The sequence below is a fragment of the Numenius arquata genome, chromosome 3 (genome assembly GCF_964106895.1).
Source record: "Numenius arquata chromosome 3, bNumArq3.hap1.1, whole genome shotgun sequence".
NCBI lineage: Eukaryota > Metazoa > Chordata > Aves > Charadriiformes > Scolopacidae > Numenius > Numenius arquata.
In genome coordinates this window covers 34,668,130-34,693,451 of record NC_133578.1, presented here as the reverse complement: position 1 = coordinate 34,693,451, position 25,322 = coordinate 34,668,130, and the positions used below count along the sequence as shown (strand labels likewise).

The following is a 25,322-nucleotide window of genomic DNA, read 5'->3' as shown; positions in this document are numbered from 1 at the left end:
ACAGGATGGGTGAAACAACCCCCCCACCACCTTTGCATCACACGGGGCACACCAGGTGAGGAAGAGTCCAGCTCGGGGCACCTGCCCTTGCTCAGCCCCTGCGGGGTCATCCGGGGAGACCTGCCATTGCACAGGCTGGGAAACGAGGAGCTGGACGCAGCTGGAGCCAGGCAGCGGCGGAGCTCCGGGACGGGCTGGGCAGCCCCCGGCCCGGGGACCGGCGCCCACCGGGCGGCGCTGCGAGGCCGGGGCGGGCGGGCGGGCGCTGCCGGGGGCCGGCGGGCGGCGGCGCCTCCGCCCCTGACAGGCGGGGAGGGGCCCGGGGCTGGGGCTGAGCCCCGCTCCGCTCCGCTCCGTTTCGCCGCGGCTTCGGCAGGGCAGCGTCCGCCGCTGGCTCGGGGCGGGAGGCGTCGGGGCTGCCGTGGGACAGCGGGCAGCGCCCTTCGGCGGCAGAGGTACGGCTCTCCCTCCCCCGGCAGAGGTACGGCTCTCCCTCCCCCGGCAGAGGTACGGCTCTCCCTGCCCGCACGGCCGGCCCCCGGACCCCTTTGTTGTGTGGGACCAGGGGCTGCGGGTCGCGGAGCCCTGCCGCCCCGGCGGGGCTCCGGCACGGACAGCCCGGCGGGACGGGACCCGGCCCGCCGCGAGGATGGGGCCGGGGCCGGGGCCGGTGCCGGTGCTGGTGCTGTAGAGAGTCGGGGCAGGGGGGGAGGTTGACGCCGGCTTCTTTGCGAGGAGGGGGCGGCGGTGCCGGGGGCCGAGCACGGGAATGCCGGCGCCTCTTGGGCGTCCTTCCCCGGGGCAAAACTGCGGCTTTGGGACGATTTACGGGGGTTGTGGCTTTCGTTAGCATCTGGTGGATAGCTGTGGGCTTTAGGCAGCTTAAATTTAGGCATGAATGCTGGTGTGCACGCACGCAGAGATGGTCCGGATCTTACCCTTTAAAATAAGAATCTGTGTATGTGCTTTTTCTGGAAAGAGATCGTGGCATCTGTTTCTTCTCGTCTAAAATAATTACCGTGTGTGCACGGCTTCGCTTAATTCAAAAGAGCGGGCTCGGGTACGGGGAGAGGGGAGGACCGTGGGAAGAGTGTCGGTAACTTGGAGCAGGATGATGAATTCTGCCGTCGGGTAACTTTTGGGGAAGAGACTTGAGGAAGGACTTTCTAGGGCAGGGTCGTTGTCCCAAAGAGCTTGCTCGAGGGGACGGCTTGCTGTAGCCTCCCAACTAAGACCGGCTGTCTGCAGCTCCGGAGGGCGAGGCAGTGGGGATTCTGTGTAGGACATCTGCTGCTTCTGTGTTTTGGGAAGGGCATCTCTTTGTTCCTCGCAGTGGCCAGATTCCCTCCCCATGCGAAACAATGGCCATCCTAGCAGGGGCTGCAGGGAGCGGGGCTGGTGGTACAGTCATGAAGTGCATAGGTGCTTGTCTTGCCCGCAGTACCTATGTGCTTGTTATGTCCATGCACATGCATGCTGGTTGCTTTTTCGAGTAATTTAAACCTTTGCGATTTCAGATTATGTGATTAAGTCAATTGCTATGTATTTAATCAGAACCACTGCCTTAAAGGACAAACATAACAGTAATGAAATAAAAGCTAACTACTCTTGAAATGTATGTTGGGGAAGCTATTTAGAAATAGATCCAGATTAGAAATTAGCACTGGAAAATGTAAAGTTCAGGTAAAATGGCTGACTCTGCAATTTTTGTGTAGAATCATGAGTTTTCCATATCCGGCTGTCCTATTGTTAATTGTGAATTAAGGCTGGCAACAAGCTGCCCATCCTTCCCTGGATGAATCATCACTTTGTCAAGCCCTGTGTCAAAAACAAGGCTTTCCCCAAAAGCATGCAGTGTTAGGGAACAGAAATAGTCTGACCCATCTGGTAAAGTAGAGTTCAGTGCTTGGCCGCTTTTAAACATATTAAAGGTAACGACATTCTTCTCTTCATGTGTTTTTATTTCCAGTTGTCCTAGGCCTGAGTTTAAGAAAGTCTTTAATTTAGTGCTTAATGCAATATGCTGCCTCTGGCTTGATTTTGTGCGAAGGTATAATAGCTGTAGCATTCCCATTATTCCCAGAGTAACATACAGTAGTCACCGCTCATGTCGGTGTTTACCATCATGTAGCAATTACTGGAGTATTAGGTTACCACAAGTTCCTCTTTGTCCTTAGAAAAAAAAGATGTTTCTGAAAACACCTATGTGATGTTCAGTGGTGTATTTGATGGACATCTTAAAAGCTTCTGGCTCCATATGTGTACGACAAACAGATTGAGTGCTCCACAAGGCGAAAGAACTCGTGAAGGCATCTTAGATCACAGAAGGTTGCCTTTTTTTTTTTTCCTTTTTTTTTTTGGTAAGAGACCTTGTTAAATCACACTGTGAGGAAATGATGCCAGGGGACGGTAATTTAATTTAGCTATGTGTGTTAGCCCTTTCAAATATTGTGCAAGACTTCATGTCATTCCCTTTAGAAGGGCAAATGTACATTGCAAGCCTACTAGTGCTTCTGGGGGAAGGGAAAATAAAAGTCTGGCAAATCAGAGGAGGAAGTGGGAGAAAGAAATTGGAAACATAAGCAAAGCCATTAATTTTCCCACTGTGCACTCTTAAGAAACTGCTGGCAATATACTGAAGATACTCTGCCTCATGGAAGTGTCATGGACTTTCTTCACATGATCCTCTGAGATCATCTGGTTTCTCTGAGCTCTGTGGGAACAGAAATTCCTCGTGTTGGAGTCTGATCTCATCTTCCTTCAGCACCAGTAATAGCAGTGGCTTGGGAATCGGAGAGGAAGGTGAAGAAAGCGCAAGTGGGATGGTTTGGAGAACAGCTTAGTGCTCATGTAGGCCAATATGGACACTCTGCGTTTCCTCCTTTTGCTTGCCCTAGTGTGGTCAGAACTGGAACGAATGCTAACATACCCACCAAAGTTAAGTGCTCTGTTGGTGTGCTAAGCTTTTTTAGTGCAGCTCACATGTCAGACCATCCTATAAATTGTACCTTATATTTCATCCATCCTTTTTGTTGTGCTAATGAAGAATAAACTGAAATGGAAAGTGGTGACTTGAGTGATTGTATGCATCAAGCTTAGGGAGTTTCCTGGGTGTGATGAAAGGCAAAAAACGAAGGCTTTCTTTTTCCCTATTAGCTATGTGCTTAGTCTTTCAAATTCTCAGAGCCTCCTTACTTTGAAATGATAGGTAACTAAGTAGCTTCTTGTGTTTGTTGCGGGACTACTGGCAAAAAAATTAGGAAGGCTGCAAGTAGTCGATGACCAGCCCTTGAGTCTGTAACCTGATCCACAGCTTTTTCTCTTCAACTGGGAAAGGAAGTAACAGCTCCTATTACACCCTTATGTAACCTCTCCATTCATATCCTCCGAAAAAGAAGGAAACCAGAGCTTGATTTCTGATGTATAAACTAACATCAAGGCATGCTTTGTCATAAAGAAGCAGTAAAGAATAACGTTAATTTTCTTTTGTTTTGCAGTCCTAGAACAAAAAAAAAGAAAGTAAAAGTAAAGATTTTTCTTTTGCGCTGATGGGAAGGGTTGCAACTCTTTGTCATGTGCAGTGAAGTAGCTATTAAAGAGAACACTGGAACTGCAACAAGGGTCTTTTTGTCAGTCTTTCCTGGTGGGTTTGAGCATTAGTCTCAAAACATTCACCTTTACAGTTGTGCTCTGCTTTGCTTGTAGATTATGAAAGCTTTGCTCTTTCGGTTTCTATGACTCCAGATTTTAGTGTCTGAACTGAGTGCAGAGACCAGGATCTCCTCTTTTTTTGCTGTTGGACTTATGCCCTGTCTTGGGGGAGAGTGATGGGGAAAGAGAAAGGTGAGGTTCTCAAAACCTTTCCATGTGCTTTCACATATGAAAAACATATGAAAGAAGTATAATAGGTGTTTCAGCCTTCAGATAGAAGTACCTCTGCTCACTGAGGAAATGAAGGAAGTCTTTCTGTAACTCTTGCTGGGCTTCCCAGCTTCCATACCTCAGTAGGGACATTAGCTCTTTTCCACACTTCTTCATCATTTTTGCCTTTGGTCTATTGCCAAGCTGTTTTTTCTCTAGCCAAGTGGCCTCTACTTCTTTACTTTCCTCTGGTGCCTGTCCTCCATCCTCCTGAAGCCACTGGCATATCATGCTTGTTGCAATTTTATGTTCTATCTGGGAGGTGGGTAACTGTGAAATGTGTGATTTGATCCTCAGGGACCACCCTGGCCTGTGACAGGCTCTTCTTTCAGTAGAGTTGGGGTATACTTGGCCATTTTCAGTGACTCCTGCCATTTTTGATCCTTTGCTCAGTGTTTGAAGAAACTTCCAGAACCAAGCAGTTTATCTTGCCTTTTGCTTACCTTTGTTTAAGTAACTGTAGAGTCTTTGGAGTTGCCTGCAGACTCAAGGTTTTAGATTAATATATCATCTAGCCACAGGGATAGAACAATCCAAATTGTCTTCTTCCTTGTGAAGAGCTAGGGGCATAGCTTTTGGAGAAAACTATGCAAACACTTAATCTTTTTTTCTCCCAACTCCTAGTTACTGGGAAATTTCCCATATGGTATCAGCAAGTAAAATTGTGTCCATTTCTTGATTTAATTCTGCTAGCAAAGCCACGGTGGCGATGAAAGTGTTTCAAGAGGAGAGACTGAAGTTTTAAAATAGGGTTTTAGAGGTGAAGAAGGCTTATGAAGTCCCCTTCTCAGATGCAAACTGGTTGGGGAATCATTCTGTGCAGACAGTATAGCGGGAGTAATGGACCCCAGAGGAAAGAGCAGCATCCTTTCTCTCCAGTGGAAAATACATGCATACGCCTGTGCACACACACACTAACGCTTGAGCCTTTGGGATGAAAGAGGTGGCCTCTAGCCTAAGCAGCCAGACTTAACATTTAAGCAAACAAGCTGAAGGCCCAAGATAAGGAATACAAATATCCAGGGTCCCAAAGAGTGAGGATGAGAAATATTTACCGTCACAAAGATTTTCTCCTTTGCAGGGGTGGGGAGTGGGTGTATCTTGGGCTTTAGGTAATTGCTTTGTCCCTGACTTTGTGCAGTGCTGACTCTGAATTGCTTTGATGTGGGTGTACTAATTATGTTCATAAATTTTGCCTTGTTCTCCCTCTCTTGTAGAGGCAGAAGTCCTTACAAGGGTCTTATATTAGCAGAAATTCTTATGCTGTTGGGCAAGAGGATCACAAAAAACAAAGTTAGCAGGAAGAAAGAAAAAGTGTATAGGAAGGAGAAAAAGAGGACATAATTATGAGGAATAGGTGCTGAGTAACAGAAGGGTTGGTGGGTACTGTACTATCAGAATTGCTTGCTGTAGATTTCTTTATTTTCTAAATACAGGCAACAACATTTTCCCCTACTGTCAGCAGAAAGCAGTTTTTAAAAGTTTGTGACCACAGCCTGGTCAGCATTGGTACAAGTTTCCTGGGCCCACAAATATGCTCTGTATATGAGCTCTCTTGCTTTTCTCTCTGCTCCTTTTTCTGTAATTTTCCATGATGTTCATAGTTTGCATGCTCCAAAGTGCTACTTGGGGGTACTTTGGATTAGAAATAAGAATAATTTAAACTGCAGAACTTCCTACAGTGGAAATAAAAACAAGTACAGAGCAGTCACATCCTGAAATATTTCTACTCTTTTATATGCATTTTCTTTATGGAGTCTCTTCTTCCTTGTGTCTTCATGAGCACGCTGGTGTTTGAATATCTTTGTAAAGGCTTAACCTTAAGGTAACCATTTCTTGTGCACAGTAGAGCATATGTAATGTCTTGATACTGTGCTTTAACTTTTGCACTGACCTTTGAAAACCCTGTACCTCAGAAACGAAACAAGGAAACCACTCAGTGTTGAATTCTGTATCTTGGGAAAGCATGAGCAAAGGAAGTTGCACCTACTCTCTGTATTTTAACACCTTTGTGTTAAAACGATTTGTAGGACAGTTAATGGTGTCTTTTTAGACCAAAGAGGTATCCTTAAAGTCCTTATTGCATAAGGACTCTTTGGATGGCACTGTAATGAGTTAGTTCTGCTTTTAGGAGAGCTGTTGAAGGGAGTGAAGTTGGTATTAATTCTCTCCATTGTTCCTCTGTGGAAGCAAATGAGCAGCTTAACAGAGGTGCTGGTGACACTGGCTGAGAGATGAAGAGGTGCCATTTTTTCTGAGACTCCAGGGACCAGTTAACCGTCCACCAAGTAGCTATGCTAGAGCTTCTTGTTTGAGGTCAGAGAGAAAAGCTTATTCTAGTGGGGCTTATGCTGAGATGTGAAAGGTGGAATACCTGGGATGTCTAACTTGTGGCAGGAATACCAGCTGCTCTCCCTTCTCATCAAGAGAGGCTTGGCGAGAGATCAGAAGGAAGATGGTTGGGGTTGAAAGGCAGATCACTTTTGGGAGTAGTTAAACCTACAAGTTAAACCTTATAGCTAAACCAGTAACCAATTGGTTACTAAGTATCTGGAGACCCTTCCTAGTTTTTGCCTTTGAGTGCATGTCTGCGTCTGATGAAGCAGTTGAGCTTAGTCGCGCAGGGTAAGCTAGGGAAGTGCTGATTCCAAGTGAAACTTTTGAGAAGGAAAAAGAGGAGTGAAGAGGGTGAAAATGAATCCCCTTCTCTTGGAAGGAATATTCCTGTTTGTGGAGAGGAAATATTGCTGCCGCAACATACCAGGAATCCTCTGTACAGTCTTGGTTAACCCTGCCAAAGATGGGCTCAAATAGGAGTGGGAGCAGAAAAGGGCTACTGGGATGGTTAAGGGGATGGAGAAACTGCTGAGAGGAAAATGAGCAATCCTGGTTAGGCTTTATGCAGAATGAGGACCGTGAGAAGATCCTCTCTAAATATTTTCCGTGGGGGAGAAAACACATTTAAATTTAAAATTAAAACAAAAAAAGTCTCACCCTACTGCATTAGCCCAAGCAAGATGTAGATATTAGGTGACCGTGAATAAATTTAGGCTAGACATTAGGTTCAATGTAGGAACAGTCATTAGAAGGCTGAAAACTTGCACTCTGGAGAAGTGCAGTACAGTAGTCATGATTGTACGATACAGAGGTTTTGGCACTGGTCTTGGACATGCAGAACAGATACAGCTACTATTGCCATTGTTCAGTTCACAGACTGTCAGGCGTTACAAGGGCTCTGGAGATTACCTTCAGTGATCAAAGAGTGCAAAGCTGTGTTAAAACAAAGTTCACTCTGGGAGAAACCTTGGAAAATCTTTTGGCAAACAAGGGTGGAGCTGGAGCTTCTCTTACCTCGTAACAGATTTCTGCTACAGGAGAAGCTTGCGTGTATCCTATGTAAATAGATCTTTTCTGCTTCCCAAAACTGCCAGATGATAGTTCTTGCTGAAACAAAGTGAGGCAAAACTCAGTACCTGTGGGTATCTGTGAGATCAGCTGTTTTCCTTTGGCCAGAGGAAGGTGCTTCCTATTGATATTTTAGGAAGGTGTCCCTCTCTAAATCTGCAAAGCGTTATATTTCATTTGGAAATACCTTTGTCATGCTAGATGTTAGTAGTAACACTGCCGGCTTCTGACTTCACGGACATCTGGACAAGAGTGATTACTGTGTGTTGAAATGCAGCTTCTTGGACTTCTCCCATTGTCTGAGAGATACTTAGGAACAGCTGGAGATACCTTGATTTTAAAAATGGATGACTTTATCCCTGTGATTTCAAGTGTCCTATTGTTGAGAATGAAAATGACAAAACTGTGGATATAGTTCAACACTTAAGACAAGCAAGCATGTCTAACTACGCTTAATTTATCTAAGCCTCCTCTGCCCTTAAATAGATGCTTTTTTAGCTTGGTTTTGGGCAAATGTTGCTTCCTTTTCCTGCAACACTTGTATCCAATTTTTTTTTTTTTAATTTTCTCCCCCCTGCTTTTCATTAAAAATAGCAGTGTTTTGCTGAAGAGAAACTGATGTGCAGAATAGACAGCGATGGCAAATTGTAGGATGAAGCCTTGCGCTGTTCTGTTACCTTGGCAGCTGGTCCTGGGAGAAATGGGACTAATCGAGTCTGACTTCCCGCAGGTTTTTCTCTTGTGACGGATTGCCTTGCAAAGAAGCAATAATTTCCATTTGAAGCTTTTCTGCGGCTAGGGAATTTTGCGAGGCCGTTCTTTTGCAGTGGCTCTGTGGTACTTAATAAGGTGTTTGTTCTCCTTGCAGCTTATGTCTCTGATGGGACGCCTATGCTCAGATCTCCTCCCCTGCCTGCTTTTACAAATGTGTGGAAAAATACCTATTCTGTTGTCTTTTACTCCTCTGTCCTTTGAATGAAATTCAACATTAGGCATGTATGAGAGACTGGATACACAGACCAAGACATGTACAGCTAGCATGATTTGTCTTATTTTTATAAAATACCAGGCTAAAAACATTCCAAGTATTATTTAAAAATATTACAAGGAGCATATCAGGTCAGGTTTCTAGGAGGGGGAAACTACAACAGGCAGGAATAAGATCTCTGGGGTGGTGTTCAGGTGACTTATTTTCCTTCTGTTTTAAATGGAAAAGGAAAGTGAATGGTGTGGAAATACATAGTGCTTTCGGCCATGCAAATTTTAGCTTTACCCAGACTTTTACTGTTTGGACAAGAACATGGGTGCCTGGAAACTTGGACCTTGCTCTGTGGGTAGCTCTGTGAGTGCGACAGTGTCTCCCAGCTGCTCTAGGAATTATGGGCACACTCAGTTACTGTGGGTGGTTTGGCAGTGGGTAGATAGGGGCACCAAAGCCTCTCCTGGGGTCTGGATTTCCTGAAGCTCCTTTGTGACTCGCTTTGTGTTTGTCCGTGTCCGGTTTTAAGTGGTTCAGTGACTGCTGTGATGACTTTCTGTGGCTGCTTTTCCTTCTGCTGTTGGCAGCTGAGTGAAGTTGCAGCGTTACCTGTTCTGTTATTTCATATTCTGCATATCTTCAAGGCTTATCACCAGCTGCTTAACAGGCAACGCACCCAAGCGTTTGAGGAGAAGATTAGTGCGTACTCTGGTATTTTAACCCTGTACTATTAAGACATCTCTTAATACCCACCTTATTAGATGCTATACATTGGTATTTACTCCAGTTGCCCTGCCGTGAGATTTCTTTTGCCTGTGTCGGGGGTGTGTGGTTTATGTGCTGACTGGAGGAAAGCAAGGCTTGCTCTGCCTGTGCACTTGTGTGCAAGGGAAAGTAAAAACCCTATTATAATAAAAGTATAAATGAAAGAACTAGATTACAGTTGATTGCTGGATTGCTCCCAAAAGAGTGAAACCTCAGTTGAAAGAAATGTTTTGACTTTGTGAGGGCTGGTTGTTTTTAAGTAGTATTTTGTGAGGATCTGCTACCAGAGGATCTTTTGAACATGAGTTCTGGTGTGGTAGCAAGCTACTGGTGTGTCACATACAACAAAGAAAGAAGATCCCCCAAGCCAAATAAGTCCTATCTTGGTTTTCATGCCCCTGTTCTGTAACAGCTATGCAAACATAACCTTTGGATTGGGCAAAATCCCTGAAACTGGCAGAAAACTTTAAGCGGCAGCTTGAAAGATGGAGGTAATCAGTTTAAAAGGGCACCCCCTACTTAGTGGAGTTCAGATATACACTGTCAATCTGAAATCCAGTCTTTGGTTTAGGGGAAGAAGGCAGGACCTTTGCCAACTTTTGGTTTTGCAGTCACATTTTGCTCCTTATTTTGAAAAAGATTCAAGAGAATCTTAGCAAGGTATGTGCCAAAAAGAGATCCCCTTTATTCCTGAGTATTTAATCCCTTTCTGTTGATGTGGACCTGGAATGATTATAAAACTCTGTGGTTAAACAATGACTAAGAAAAGCCTAAATGTAAGAAACCATCACGGATCCTGTTTCTGCTGAAGTCAGTGGGAATTTAACCAGAATTTTGGACTGCAAACAGCCTTGTTAGTGAAGATCTATTTCTAGATGCATTATGCATTGGAAGTACCCAAGGTGTTCTCCCTGTCAAGCAGAACTAATTTAAAAAAAAAAATAAATATCAGGCTCTGGAATAACCTTTTATGGAAAAGGCTACTCCACACCCATAATATTTGAAACCTGTCAATATAATCCAAAATGTATAGGAACTTTTGCAGGATAAAAATGGAGCACCAAACATTTTTGTATTATTTTAAGACTGTATTTTAGCAGGTGCTAATGAAGGCTGCCTTAGCAATTTTGGAAGACCAAATGTTTTTCCCAAAACCTAGCATGACTGTATGATCAACCCAGATGAGTTGAAGCGAGGCTGCAAGTTGACTTAGGAAATAGATCAACCCCTGAGTGCAATTACTGGTGGCAGTTATTGTGTTGTGGTTGCAATATAATTATTAGAAGTAATTTGAAAACCTGCACTGCTGGGAGTATAAAATAGAAATAGTAGAATAGATATACCCTGCGGTCTCTTACAGCAGGTAATAGCCATGCTAATGTCATTCAAACTAGTATGCAAAAGTAACAGAAACTAGCCTTAGAGAAATGCAAACACAGCCCCTCACACCTTCCCCGAGGTGCATGAATTAGTCTTTTATTGGGGAAGAGAAGGAGGGCAAAATTGTAGCTTCTCCATACGTGGCTCAGGTTATTTTGGTTTTGTGGTGATGTACTGTGCACCTTTTATGTGATGCTTAGTCTCGTGACAAAGAATGCTTGAAGGAGGCATGAAAGAGGTATCTCTCTCACTTTTGGGGGATTGATAACAACTAATTACTGCTTAATGTAGTTTGTGACCAAGCTGATGTAAAAATAAAAAAAAAAACCACCCAAAATCCCTAACTAAAAAAACCCCAACCCAACAATTCCTCCCACAACAAACACCAAAGACCTCCAGCAGCAACAACAAAATGTCTCCCCTCTGCATTTATAAGGGACCTGAGTCCTGTTAATGAAGGTGGTTTCAGCCACTGTTTATGTCAGTAGGAGATGATGTCCCAGCGAACATTTTGTACATGTCCTAATGAAGTCTAATTATTACGCTGTCAGTTTTTCTACACTGCAGTTTAGTCTCCGAGGTTAAACTGTGAAAAGATGATATTGCTTCATGTAGTTGCAGCTGTTTGCTCAGCAGTACTTTAAGTGGCCTGTTTCTTCCTTGAGAATTGCCCAACCTTTAGCTAAATGCGTGGCGTTTGGTAGCAGGAGCCAGCGGAGCGTGGCGTTCGTTCCTCCTATGGAATTCTGCTGGGCAAATCTTCTGTCATCTAAATTGCAGTCACTGGCATGCAACTCTGTTGTAATCTGATGTTGCTAAAGAGCCATTCCCATTTAGCTGATGCTGAATGCAAACATTCCTGCAGTCCTAATAAAAATAAACCCTGTATTGCTGCATTTTACTTTTGTAATTTACCTGAGCTGTTTGTTGTTAACTACTCAAGGAATCTGGTATGCCTGCATAATGTTCAATGCCTACAGAAAATAAAGAGAAGTTGCACAATGGTTTCAAATAATACTTCTTGCTTGGTAGGTAAGATGTGATGTGAGAACCTGAAACGTTAGCTGACTCGAAAGCCCCAGACTATAAACTTTTTCAGTTTGGACAACACTGATTTGTTCAGTAGGACTGTGGGAGGAAAAGGAATTCAGAAGATATTCAGACGTTGGCCAAACCAAAAGGAAAGATGGAGAGTCAGAGGATGCATTTTAGTTCTTTAAGAGTGCTTTTACTGCTGTTGCGATACCTATTAACATTCCTGCCTGCAGTCGATGTGTCAGGTTTCTCAAGTCCATTTTCCTGCCAGAAGGAATTGTGGGCTGCAACATTGCAGTATTTTCTGCATGCACTTTTCTTCAGCGCATTGATGGTGACAGAGCAACATCTGTGAGCAGTCACAGCTGGGCAGGAGGGTGCAGGTGTTCCTAGCAGACAGTGGCTAGGGACCAGATAGGAAATGCTGGGTGCACTGCTCCCCTGTAGCATCCAGAGACTAAAAGAGTTAGACGGTCTGGAGGGAAAGCAAAGATTTTCTTTGGATTACATAAACATTTTTTCATACATGCTGATGTCGGGAAATCTAGCTTTGCGTGAAAAGGGCACTGTAGTAGTTCAGCTGCAGGGTCTGCCTCAGTTTACCTAGTGAACCAGCACGAGGTGTTTCCAATGAATTTACGCCTTATGGACATCAGTCAGAGTCCAGTGATATGTAGGGTTTGTTGGGCAGCAGAACAGGGTGAATTTAAATCTTGCCTCTTGTCAAATTGGTGCTTGTCATGAGTAGTACAAGATGGCTGTAGTTCCTTCTGGTTTTGTTTTGTTCGGGTATTGACACTGCTTTTTGCAGCAGTGGCCTGTCAGTGTCCCTGCTCTGCATGGGTTGATTGCTCCCTGACAGAGGAAAAAGGGAACGAGTGGGCAAGCATGATTACAGCCTGATGGGGGCTCAGGATCAGACCTGGAACACAAGATCAGTCTGAACTCTGATACTGAATTACTGGTGTTGCAGCTTGTCCCTGTTAAGTCTTATAAAAGAAAAAGGTGGTTATAGGCTTTGCTCTTTTTTTTTTTTTTTTTTTTTTTTTAGATACTGAGAGCTTGAAGCACATATGAGTACATCTGTTGTGTCAATTTTGACTGTAGGGAAATTGCCCTTTTGCTACAATGCCACAAAAGGAGAAAAACAAGCCATCTCTGCAGCCAGTGATAATTCCAGTGCAGCAAACGTGTGCTAACGACTGCACATCTGTAGGAAGCTGCTGACAAGTGTTGCTGTTTTGCTGTATGAGGTTGATGTGGAAAACCTTGGACAATTCCATAACATGCTCTATGCCAATAATGGGGTATTACTTCATTTCCCCCTTCGAGAATGTGTGAACTTAATTGTACAAGGCTTCTGGGGTTTTGCCTATTCTCTGTATCATCTTCTATTTATAGTTTTCATTAGCTCTTGTTTCAGATTGGCTGATGATAAGACTGTGGTGGCTGCAGAACAGTGTAATTTTTAATTTACCGTCCTTGCGGCCAAGAGGGACAAAAAGGTTTTAGATTCACCTGGCCTAGCTGGATGGCAATCCCAGGCATTGTGAATAGTAGATACAACAGTCTGTGTTTTAAAAGGCTACGTGTAATGTGGGAACATGTGGATAAAAGGATTTTACAGATGTAGTATGCCCAGCACTTCTCCTCCCGAGCACGTTGTCCAACATAAAAGAGATTGAGCTGTGAAGGATTACTGAATATTCTTTTTTGACTTTTCTGAGGATGGAAACACATTGAAAGCGTTCTCATTCCGTTGAATTAAGGCCTAGATAGGAGACCAAAGTGAGGAATAACAGATTTGGCAAATGACTAGAGGAAAGGGAGATGTTCTGAAATGCCGCTGATGTTTGCTTTAAGAATAAGAAAGGTAAATTTGGGAGAAGGCTCAAGTGGTAAGTGGGTGTGAGAGAGATCAGGGAATGTTTGGGGAAGAATCTGATTTGCAGACTGCAAATGTTAGAAGACTTCTGGGTTTTTTTGCTGAGCTAATTTGTTGCTGTGTTAAAATTTTAATAATTTGCAACTTTGATCTTTATACAATACTGTCATTTTTCTTAATGTCAGCAGAATCATATGTTAGAGTTGCAAAAGCAATGTATTAGGTAAATCGAGGTAGTACTGCTTACATTTTCACGTTACTTTTTATTGAGTTTCCAGTTTGAATAGAGCCTCACTTCGGTACTTCCATACATCATCTTCTGATCAGCAATCTTCATTTGAAAATAAGTAGAAGTGTCCTTGTTTTAAAGGACACAACCCATTTTGGTTCTTTAACCTAATTTCCGGTTTGCTGGTGCTCTCCCACCAGCACAGCTGCGGTTTCAGTCATTACTGGTCTCTCAGGCGCTGGGAGCGTGTTTTGGTCCTGTCCCTCTCATAGGTCTGGTTCTTGAGAATCGTTCATCTTTTTGAAGGTGCATGAGTACGTATATAGGTAGAAGCTACTTACTTTTACATACTGTTCTCCAAATTGTGGTGAGCATGCTGTCATCAGCACTGGTGAGAAAAGATTTCCAGCTGCAGGGCATCTTTGAATATATGGTAAATACGAATATGTGGGCATGGATTTGGATTGAGTTTCTGAGTTTAGTGATGCATTGCTAAAAATCTTGACTGAAGTTTAGCCTTGCAATGTAGCAAGGGTTTTATTATTTTTTATTATTTTTTTTGTCTGTGTAGTGTGCTGATTTTTGAGGGTTTTTTTAAAAGCTACTTTTATAGTTAATATTTGGTATTTCAAAAGTTCTGTATATATTGATCTTCTATTAAATTCCATTATTGATGAAATTAAATCCAATTGTTTAATGCATGTTTAAACATTGTTGGCTTTTTTTATCAATGCTTTTTTTTCCCCGACTTGTTACCTCAGATAGCCAACCAAACTATCCTACAAGCTTGCCAGATTTCCCTTTGTTGTTAGGGAAAACAGAGCTGGGATTTTTATTGGATTCCACCAAAGTGGGGGCTAACATTGGTATGGCAGAATATTCTTGAATCACACATCGGTGTATGAGGTAATTTTTAATGAATATTTTGAAAAGGCTAAGCAGTTGCAAATGATTTTGAGAATTCAGTGTTAAACAAGATATCTAGGCATGTTGACCACTTTTTTCATCACCTATGTTTCTAATATTTTCTAGCTCTCAAGTTAATGGAAATATTTTAACCCATAGTATGTTATTAAATTATTGTGGGGAAAAAACAAGCTGAAAATTAACCGTTGACCATAACATCAAACTTTTCAAATATATTGATAAATATTTGTATACAGCTTTCTGATCCACCTTATGGTGTCTTTGTGCAGCTGTTTTGCAAAATGTGCCTCTGAGTTTGGGAATATGTGAATGTTCTTGATGGGTTTGACATGCTCTTGGTCTTGAGATTCCCAAGCAGGGATGCATGAAGTGTGGCAGGTGGTATGTAATTTCACAATGGTAGATGAGGTATACTACTTAGAACTTAAATTTTAGGTTGAAATTGCCCAAATTAGGATTTTTATGTTGGCTTTTTTTTTTCTTTTTTTTTTTGGCTACAAACTCAACACTTAATAAGTTCCATACTTGAGAAGGACTTTTATTTTTCAGCCTTCAAAAGCTATTTGAGCATTAGCTGATGTATGGGAAGTAATTAGGTCATTGAAACAAGACTGGTAGTTTAAAGAATTTGTCTTAATGGGATGCAGAAGCTGAAGTGATACCTCTGAAAGGATTCTGTGAATGTTTAAAAAATTTTTGGTGATTCAGAGAGGTGAACTTTTAAGAATAAAAGTATCTTTCTCTACAAAAATATTTGTTCAGTGGTTTTGTTTAAAATAAATGCTCTTTGTTTGTTTAGCAGAGTTGACTCAGCTTTGGTTGGTTACCATAGTTCAGCACTGGTTTTGCATTTCCATGTGAATTCCTAGTAATTCCCAGGCTTGATCCAGGTTTTGGGGATCTTGTTGTATTACTTCCGTTCCTGCCTGTGGAGCTGTGCTTCTCTTCGTTGAATTTGGAAAAACATCAAACATGACTTATGTCTTGATCTAATATCCCTCAAATGTCACTCACTGCTCAAAAATCAAACAGCATGTAGTAACGCAGAGGCTGTGGACAGAAGCAAGGGATAAAAGGCTTCGCTTGTTTCAAATTAGTTATCTGATGTATAGCTACTATGACAAGTTAACGGTGATTGTATAAGCTAATAGCTGTTCAAAGACATTTTGAAAAATGAGAAAAAAATTTAAATATGCTGCAGAGATAGGGGAAGCAAGTATAGCTTGATATCATTTCATAGCTGAGAGGTTACAGCTGACTGGTGAAGTTCAACTGTTGTTTTGTGTAGCTGTAGCTGTGCAGTAGTTGATTCCTAGTTTGTGTTGTCAGCAAAGTTGTTGTCTCACTTCTGGTTCCCTGTTTGCCAGCCACCACTGCTAATACCTTCATTTTTCAGTCTTGCAGTCTTTTTGTGAAAGCTGAAAGCAGTAACTGTGCCCGGAGTTCTTGAGGAGCTCGATTAATCTTCTGTAGTGTTTAGATTGGAAGGATAAAAGGCTGGAAGGATCAAATAGGTGTGGACTTTTGGCCTGACCTTGACTTCGTTGTCTGAATTACTTTGTTTATCAAACTTGGTGACTTTGATCCTGATCCTCTGTCTAAGCCTGGCTTCTGCCTTTTGCTACTCCAGTTATATGGACGCAGAGTCACCACTTGTCAGCTGGGTTGTTGCTACCCTACAGAAAATCACTCTTAAGCAATAACATTATAAATAAATTCAGATAAGTCTGGTTAGGAAATGAAGTGATTTGGTAGCCTCATGCTACCAAGAGTAGGGGAATATAGGTGCTCTAGAGTACAGGGCTTATGAATTAAAATAGTGTGGGTTTTGTCTCTGCATGAGTTCACTAAGTTGGTTTCCATGTAAATGTTGATGGGGTTGGAGAAATGCAAGTAAGAGTGCAAAAGAAATTCAGATTAGGGTACTGACAAATTTAAACCCTAATTTGATATACTGGAGATGTTGATGAAGCTTTTGATAAAACTTGGATTTGCGTACACTTGAACACTGCATTGAAGTCATCCAAAAAATCCAGATGTGGTGCCCACTGGAATCTTCATTCCTGTTTCTTTGAGTTCGTTATTTTATGTATAGTGGACCAGAAGGCATTGTTGACTGCTAGAACTTACTTTTTTTGGAATTGTATGCACTACCTGGGTAGATAGAATGACTTTGGGAATGTTTCTTAGAAAAATATTTAAATCAGCATCATTCAAGTGGGTTTAACTTGTATTCCTTATTTAACTTGTATTCCTGGATAATGCCTATGGATAATTAGAATAACTTTGAGCTAACTTTGCTCTTTGGTTTTTTTTGTTTGTTTGTTTTTTGTTTTGTTTGTTTGTTTTATCTCGTTTCTCTCTTTGCAGGTGAAAATGGCCAAAATGGAGGTCAAGACATCACTTTTAGACAACATGATAGGGGTGGGAGATATGGTTCTTTTAGAGCCACTTAATGAAGATTCGTTCATCAATAATCTGAAAAAGCGCTTTGATCACAATGAAGTATATGTGAGTATATGTTAACAACTAACATCCTATAAGAAGCTATGTTGTCATTCTTAAAATATGTGTTTATTTATAAGGATACACATAGACTGAATGCCTGAACATAATCTATTGTATTAAGGATATTTTAAAACTTACTTGTGCTGTAGTCTTTCCTGTACTGCATTGTTTGCATCTGATCTTTTCCATCTGGGATATTTCTCCTTTTTCTTTTTTCCCTGTTACACAATGTGGTGGACCTCTGATTTTTATAAAAAACAGTTCCAGAACTGATGATGACAATAACTTTCATATTCCTGTTGTCAGAGGACATTGCAGTTGTAAATAATTCACTTCCAGGGAAGGCACTTCCAGGATGTTAGAGCATGTTGATGTAGAAACGGTATATGCTTGGAATATGCTAGGGCTAGCTTAAATGTTGCCTGCTACCTTTGATTTGCAAATAAGAAGTTATATTTATTAGAATGGCTGGCTTTTAAACTAGAAACAATGAGATTGGATATATGTGGAAGTAATCAAAATCTTCAGGCATATTAATCTCAGAGTGATTAATAGGAGAAATGTTGTGAACTGACACTTGAAACACAGGCTGAGAATGAAGAGGCAAATTGTGATTCCAGTTAAGCCTTTCATTTCCTGCTTCATCTCTCTTTGTTCCATTTTTGTTAAAATGTGCACAGTATTGTATCTGTTCTAGTACTGAGGCTGCGTGAACTTAATGATTTGTAGAGACTTTCCAAGACCGCTGGTGAAAGATAAGTCTTCTAAGAGTAAAGCTGAAACATTAAAGCCAAAGTTATAGCTGAGATCTGCAAGCAATTGTGTCTGCAGCTTATTACAATCAAATAGATGTGTTCTGTACTTAATTATAACTTAGCCCCGGTCCCCCCCTTTTTTATTTTTAGTGTGACTATGTTTTTCCTTCTTGCTAAGCATTTGAACCTTCATGGTTTCATTGTACATTTTCCTTTCCATCCTCCAGTATGGAAAGATCTGTGTTATTTTTGTTTGCTTCTTCTATCCCTTAGTTATTGTCTGTGCTTTTGTACCTCTGCTATTCATTTTCTGCTGCATCTTTCTTCTGAAGTCATTTTCCTACTCAACTATGCCTGTTCCCTTTTCTGTAGGCATTAGCTTGTTAATATACAGTTGCACCTATTTGCTATTGCATCACCTCCACCCACTTGCTCACTATGGTCAATTTAAATTGTCAGTTCAAAGAGAAAAATAGACGAACATGAGGATTCTCAGTATCCCTTAAAACCGTGTTGCAGAAGAAACTAAGATGATCTGTATTTGTAGAAAGATTTCTTCCACAATGGTCAAAAAAATCTTCCTGATAACTTTGATGGTTACATTTCCAAAAATCTGTGTCTTAAATTTTCCTTGTTCCTTGAAGATGTAGTTTGTTCCCTCTTGATAACCCTTAGACGTGGATACAGGCAGGTAGGTATCAGACTCCTCTTTGCCGCTTTTTCATCCTGCTTCTAGTAAGTCCACCATATTCAACAGCTGCAGGGACTGCCTCTTGTGGGATTCAGAGGTTTTTTTTCAGTCAGTGGCTTGTATAATTAACCTGTTTCACATTGGTTTTAGGGTTAACTTTATATTCCTAATACCTACAGTAAAAATGGATGATACTGAATCATCTAATTCCATTTTAGCTCAAGAAAACATGAAGGAGAATAGAAGGAAAGGGAGCTATTTGCCTAGAGATGGAAGACTTTCAAATACGACCAATCTTTTGGTCGTATTTGAAAGTTTTATTTAAAGCATTATGTATAGATACCTATTCTGTGAGGGTACCCTAGACTACGCAGTCTCTTAAGAAGGATTGCTATAAGTCATGTGGGAGTGGATTTGTCAAGATTTTTTCTGATGTAAACTACTATGGATTGCAAAGTATTTAATTGCATCTTTCTACTTAATTTAGACTAGATAGCGTTTTCTTGAAAGAAATCAGTTTGAATGACAAATGGGTAATCTGTTTTATTCTTATCTGCTATTACATGCTAGCTGACAACCGTGTTCAAACACACAGTTCTTTGAGGCAGTGGCAGAGAAGCATGTATTTCCTGCAGTTTCTGATTCGACAGGGCCTGGCACTGAGATGCAATGTAATTAGCTGTATTATTTGGCAGATATAGAGGTGTCACTTTTTTCTAGCAATGTAGGATCCTTTACCTTGCAGGTGGAAAAGTCTAACACTTAAACATGCTCTGAGAAGTGTGAACTGCTGCCAAAAGCAAAGGAGGTGGTTTTTTTGTTGTTGTTGTTTTGTTTTTGTTTTTTTGGTCCATCCCCCCCAACTCATTCCCTTGTAGTTTGTTGCACTATCATTTACTCTTTATCTCCAGCTTTGTTTGAACATGTGATTTATTTATTTTTTTTAAGGTCTTAGAAGTACTATTTGTGAATCCACACTGTGAAGGCAAAATGTTGCAGGTCTTTGCAGGTATTAAAACTTTCACTACGTCAGTGGTGGAAAGAATAGATGTTTATGTCTCTGCCACATGCTGCTACCGAGTATACAGGTTACTTAGTTTGAGATGCTGCATGGTTTTATCTCTCTGAGGAATATATCACTCTGAGGAATAATTTCTCCTTTCTGTATCAGTTGAGTTCTGTTGTCCTGCAAATTTCGTGTCACTGTTGCATATTTTGGAAAACTTTGAAAACAGTAACAGTTGGAATGGTTCTCACAGTAACAACCACATTCATTTTCAAGTGCAAACTCTCCTCTCCCTTCTCCTTATTGCCACCCACTCTATTCTCCCCAAACCTTACTTATGAAAACTACACTTTGCATTTGTGTTTTTAGACTCAGATGAGCACAATGAAGCCTTTGTTACATCTGGAAATAATGTTTGTTTTACCATGTAGTTTGCATGCTATCCCTGGGGAAACCAAATTGGACTATTAAAGATGTACGGTTGGTGTTTAGCAAAGACTGCAGATTTCTTCAGCTCTAACAAGCTTTGCAAGCTGACCACTCAGGATCGTTTCAGAGGGCAATAGGAATTGATTTGTCCTTTCATGGCTCAGTTGTGGAGTTAAGTTCAGCCCTGATGTCGGTTCTCCATTGTAGGCACTACCAAAAGTTGTGTCCAGGTTTAAAAAAGTAAGCCAAACTGGAGCCATGGGAATGTATTGAAATGTTTCTACAGCAGTAAACCAGGGCTTACTCAACATCAGTTTCTAAGCAGTTTTCTGTAGACTGACAGCTGTGTCTGTGCTACATGTGTTAGTTTTAAAACGGAGTTGCAGTTGTAACCTTCAAAAGGGTTTGTTGTGAGAAATGAGACCTGTAACATGGATAGCTTTGATTTGAAAATGCTGTAAATTACAGATTTGAAAATGCTGTAAAGCTGGCCAGACATGGCATAATTGTGTTAGCAAGTTTTGATAGGTAAACCAACAAAAAGGGCTTGTAAGAAAGATGCGGACAAACTTTTTAGTTGGGCCTGTTGCAATAGGACAGAGGGTAATGGTTTTAAGCTAAAAGAGAGTATATTTAGACTAGATATAAGGAAGAAATTATTTAAAATGTGGGTGGTGAAGCATTGGAACAGGTGGCCCAGAGAGGTGGTAGATGCCCCATTCCTGGAAACATTCAAGGTCACGTTGGATGTGGCTCTGAGCAACCTGAACTAGTTGAAGGTGTCCCTGCTTGCTGAAGGGGGTTGGACCAGGTGACTTTTAAAGGTGCCTTCCAACCCAAACTATTCTATGATTCTTTGAAATGTGAGAGTCAGATTGAGCCATCAGTGAACGGTGCCAGATCTTTCCCTATAGCCAAAGATGACAAGATAAATGGGCTCATTCCACTGGAAAGAGAATACAATTTTTGACTTTTGTAGTGTCTTTCACAGTAGCTGAATTTTTGATGTTGGGCATCCTAGTGCCAGCTCCATTTACCCCTTTGAAATTCCAGACCTCCTTCGTAATAGCTCCCCTTTCAAGAGCATTCAGATCTGGATCCCCTCTTATACCATCCTAGGCTGGTCACTGTAAAGCCCTTCAAGAAAATGACCTAAGTTTAATGCCATGATGCAAACAGGGCATTAAGAGTACTCCCAACAGTTAGAGAACAGACTACAGCTTGATTACCTGTTGTTCAATTTTATGTGTATTTGATGGAAAGTCTAATGGGCTTGGGTGTTAGGTTGCATACCAGAGCGCAAAGCTGGAGGCTGTGCCTATAAAAACAAGCATGAAGGCTGGTGTAGCTGGAGTTAGGCCAAATATTCTACTAAAGACCATCAGATTCTGCAGTAATCTCATGCTGAGTGGCTTTGCGGGGGAAGGGCTCATTGGGTAACATGCATGTGTTAATTGGAAATGGGAATCTTGGAGTTTAGTCATGTCTGGAAACATCTGGGGTATGTCTGACCAAGAAAAATCTCCTTAAAAAGCTGTACTTGTTTATTATATTCTTTTTTCAACTATTAAACTTTTCATTGATAAAATTTGCATCGCTTTTTTGCGAAAGTTCTTGTCTGTAAATATCAGTAACAAAAGCTTGTGAGACTTTAACTTTACAGAGTAAAATGTGGCTCCTGGGCAGTGCAGTTAGCAAGTAGAAAAAACCACCATGGTGATTATTCGAAGGTTCCAGGGAGCAGTTTGTGTGGTTAAAATGTGTGACCTAGAGACCGCATGGAAAACTTCAAATACATTCATAAAAATCAGTTTGTATGTGACTAATGAATTTTGACTCATTCTGTCAAACTCCCTCCCTCTTTTTTTTTTTTTTTTATTTATTTTTTAAATTGGCTGAAGTATGCTCAGCCAATCCAGCTTGGCAATTACTTTTTCTTTGTATTTTGGGATCCTGACAAATGGGAGGGGGTGCATCAGTCTATACGTGTATTTACAGTGACTCATGAATGGTAGAAATTTGGGGTAAATTGCAATGTATATATTGGTCTGAAACTTATTTTTGTACTGGCTTTGTTGCTTTGTGAAGCATGTGGAAGTGGCAAGGGAGGTGTGAGGAGTCTGGAGGGGAGTGGATCTGCGTAGGCTCATGGGAATCAGCCTTCAGAGGCCAGACACAGCTTTATTCTGCTGCCCTGCACATTTTTCCCCACAGTTATGTTGTTTCTTGAAGTCTTCCCAAATTTGCAGAGGTCAACGTTGTGTTCCTTACAACAAAATGTTTGTTTGCTTTTTGTTCTTAGAACAGAATCTTTCTCTGATGTAAGCATTTAATTTGTATTTTCTGTGCGTGGAGTTTGTGGGCTGCTTTGGGCAGGAACAGTCTTATGGTACTGAACACATGTTGTTTTATCACTGCAATATTAAATATTTGGCATTCCAGTATAACAAACTCAGTGCTCGCTGTTTGAGGTAGCATCCTTGTGGCTGCCTTCTGGTGGCGTCTCTATTGCGGTGTGCTTGTTTCACAGCCTGAGCTGCTTCCTGTTGATCTTTATTGTTTTGATATTTTACGGGTAGCCTTTTTGTTTCTGACTTGACTTTAATCTACTGTGTCTGTCTCTATTATTGATTCACCCCTTTTTCAGCTACCTTACAGTATTTAGGAGTTTACTGAATTGCTGTCAAGGATAGTGGCTTTGTTCCAGCTGCACTTGTACCTGGCATTCTAGATGTTACATTTGGAAAAGAGAGCGGAGGACAGAATTATGTGAATGAGACCAATTGTCTTGGTCTGCATTGGCCTTTTGTGACCATCCATCTACATAACTCTTGTACCTCGATGCGTTTACTTGTGTTTATCCAGCAAGTCCAGCCTGGACTGCTTGTCTTCCTTTGGGAGTTTGAGGAGTGGCAGGTGTGGTGACTGTCATTTCTTAAAGGCAGGATGGTTTGAGAGCTGGAGCAGAGCAGCCATCCATCCGCCTGCGATGGGACCCCAGGGGACCTGAGTTTCCTCAGATCTCCTTCTCTTCCTCCCTTGGGGGGACGCTTGCGTCGGTTTGAGCGATTTTCCCATCAGTGCCTCAACAGTTTCCCTCTTTGAGGGAAACTACTGAGTTATAGTAATAATATTGTTGCAGCTGCCACAGGCTAGGACCTTGAAGCCTGCTGCTTCTCCTTCAGATGTGAAGAAGGGGCTTGTGTGCCCAAGGCACATCATTTAGCGTGATAGCTTGTGGTGTAAGAAGAAGGGCTCTGCTTCCCTGTAAATCTTGCTTTACTTGCTATCTACATAGAAATCCTGTTCGTCCTCTGGCCCTTCTCATCAGCATGCTCTGGTAAAACAAACTTTATAACTTGCCTAGAGTCAGGAGTAAAGATTTTTGCAGCCAGCAGGTTGGTTGCTTTTCACCTTGAAGTGCGCTGTGGGAGGGGAGTTACTTATCTCACGGCAGTGCTTTGTTTCTTTTCCTTTTTGTACGGCTCCCACAATGCTGAGCACAGCCTTTGAGGCACTTGTTTGTAGAGCCATATGCAATATCTGCATAAAGGAGTAAGAAAACATTAATAAAGATCACAGAAAATTACATGCCTCTTGTGGGCTGTGTGTAGGGCTCTTCTCCTTCCCTACACACTTTCTTTTTTGCCTCTGATGTGACACTTTGAAAAAAGAGAGGAGGCGGTGTAGGAAATGCCTCCTGTAGGGCCCCAGGGACTGTTACAACGTTGGCTCTGCCCCAAAATGCTGTGTATTTCTTCACTAAGGTGATGATGACATTTTGGGCATTTACTAGTGATTTCAGTGTATGTTACATGAAATAAAAACACAAAAGGAAAATTAATGAAAGATTGGCAAATAACAGAAATAGAAGCAAAAGTGTGTAAGTACTGTAAAAACATGGGTTTCACCCTGAAGAATATAGGTTAGCCTGGGCTGCAGCGTGGCAGGAGGCATCCCCCCCACCATGTTTTATTCATGTGAGCGTGAAAGTGAGCAAGCACTGACACTGTAGGGTATTTAAATGCTCTCCTTAAAATTTGTTTTATCTACTTTGGGTTGACTTCCTCGTCACTTACTTTACAGGCTTCATCTGTAATTGCATCCTGTGTAGGAATTCTGTTTGTTTGTATAAAAACAACCCAATGTAGTCAGCGAGGCGGATGGCTGGGATGAATAATCTGCTTCATTAATAATAATAATATTAGAGTCTGTCATAATGATCTTGAGCTCAGCAGCAATATTCACTGAGCATCAGAGAGATTTCTATGCCCTCAAGAAACTCAGAAGAGAAACCTGATAGTCTGTACACATGCATCAACATTGAATACTCGCTTCAACTTGCTGTGTGGGTGTCTTTCTCTGGTTCCACTCTTACTCCGGGGCTCGGATCTAAAACAGGTTGCAGTACGATTAAGGGCTTAATCCTGGCCAGTGCAGGTTACCCATAGCTTGCTCAACTGCTGCTAGTTGCGCAGTGACTTGCAGGATCAAGCCTATATTGAAGAATATTTTAGCAGCATTGTCATCCCCTTTGCCGTAGGTTGTCTGTGTCGTGATTGTTTGGTTTAGATCATAGATGTGCCCTTCTGCCTTTGTGTTTGAGCTTTGCTTCTTGAGTCACTATATCAACCATCAACATATTGTACATGATTGCGATACATGCTAATGCTGTCTAATTTTGTCTCCTCTTGCAATAAGATGGTTTTGCTTGAACTGTGGATGCTATTGCCTCAGTTTTTTCTTTTGCTTGATTTTTGATTTTTTTCTTCCCAGTTTCAGGAAGTCATCCTGTGCTCTTCTACATAGTTTTCTTCTGTTAAGTCCTGACTGTCCTGTCCAGGTTTTACAGGGCTGCCTATCATGTTTAATAACTGCATTAAGTACATATAATAGGTCACCAGGATTGGGTTTTTTTCCTACTACAACATACAGACTTTGTCCATTATGTTTCTGGGACTAAAATCTGATGTTCCGGGAGAGTGGTCTTGAGCAAGAGTTTTAGTTATCATGGGGAATAGTCTGTGTTTGTTTAGAAATCCAGTATTCTATTTCTTCACTCATACAATCATAATTAGAAAGGACTCCATCCAAACTACAGTGAAAAATAGTACCAAGGAGGAGAGGTTTCTCCATATATATGTGTGTGTGTATATATATGGAGAGAGAGAGAAAGAAAGACTACCCTATGAGAGCCTGGTTTGTATTTTCAGTTTACTGCAGGCTAGCTTTTGGTTTTAGCATTGGCTTCCCTTCCAGTGAGGGGGGTGCAAAACAGGCTGTCTTATCTGTAGCAACTCACTGATTATTGTGACCTCTTTAGAGCCGATCAGGAACTTTGTAGAGATGGTGTATTTGCTGGGAAATACTAATGAGAGGAATCAGAGAAGTGTCTTTTGCTAAAGAT

At 41.6% G+C, this 25,322-nt stretch overlaps 1 protein-coding gene across 3 annotated transcripts in view; it reads left to right on the top strand.

Moving 5' to 3' along the window:
- Positions 1 to 322: 322 nt before the first annotated feature.
- Positions 323 to 25,322, top strand: part of MYO1B (myosin IB) — a 114,043-nt gene continuing 89,043 nt past the window's right edge. For 2 of the 3 annotated variants that reach the window (XM_074145755.1, XM_074145753.1), the window contains exons 1-2: positions 372 to 455; positions 16,897 to 17,037. In XM_074145755.1, the coding sequence (XP_074001856.1) occupies positions 16,903 to 17,037 (135 nt within the window). In that variant the 5' untranslated portion in view covers positions 372 to 455; positions 16,897 to 16,902. Of the gene's footprint in view, positions 482 to 16,896; positions 17,038 to 25,322 lie in introns of all 3 variants that reach the window. The other variant, XM_074145754.1, reaches the window with a different exon arrangement.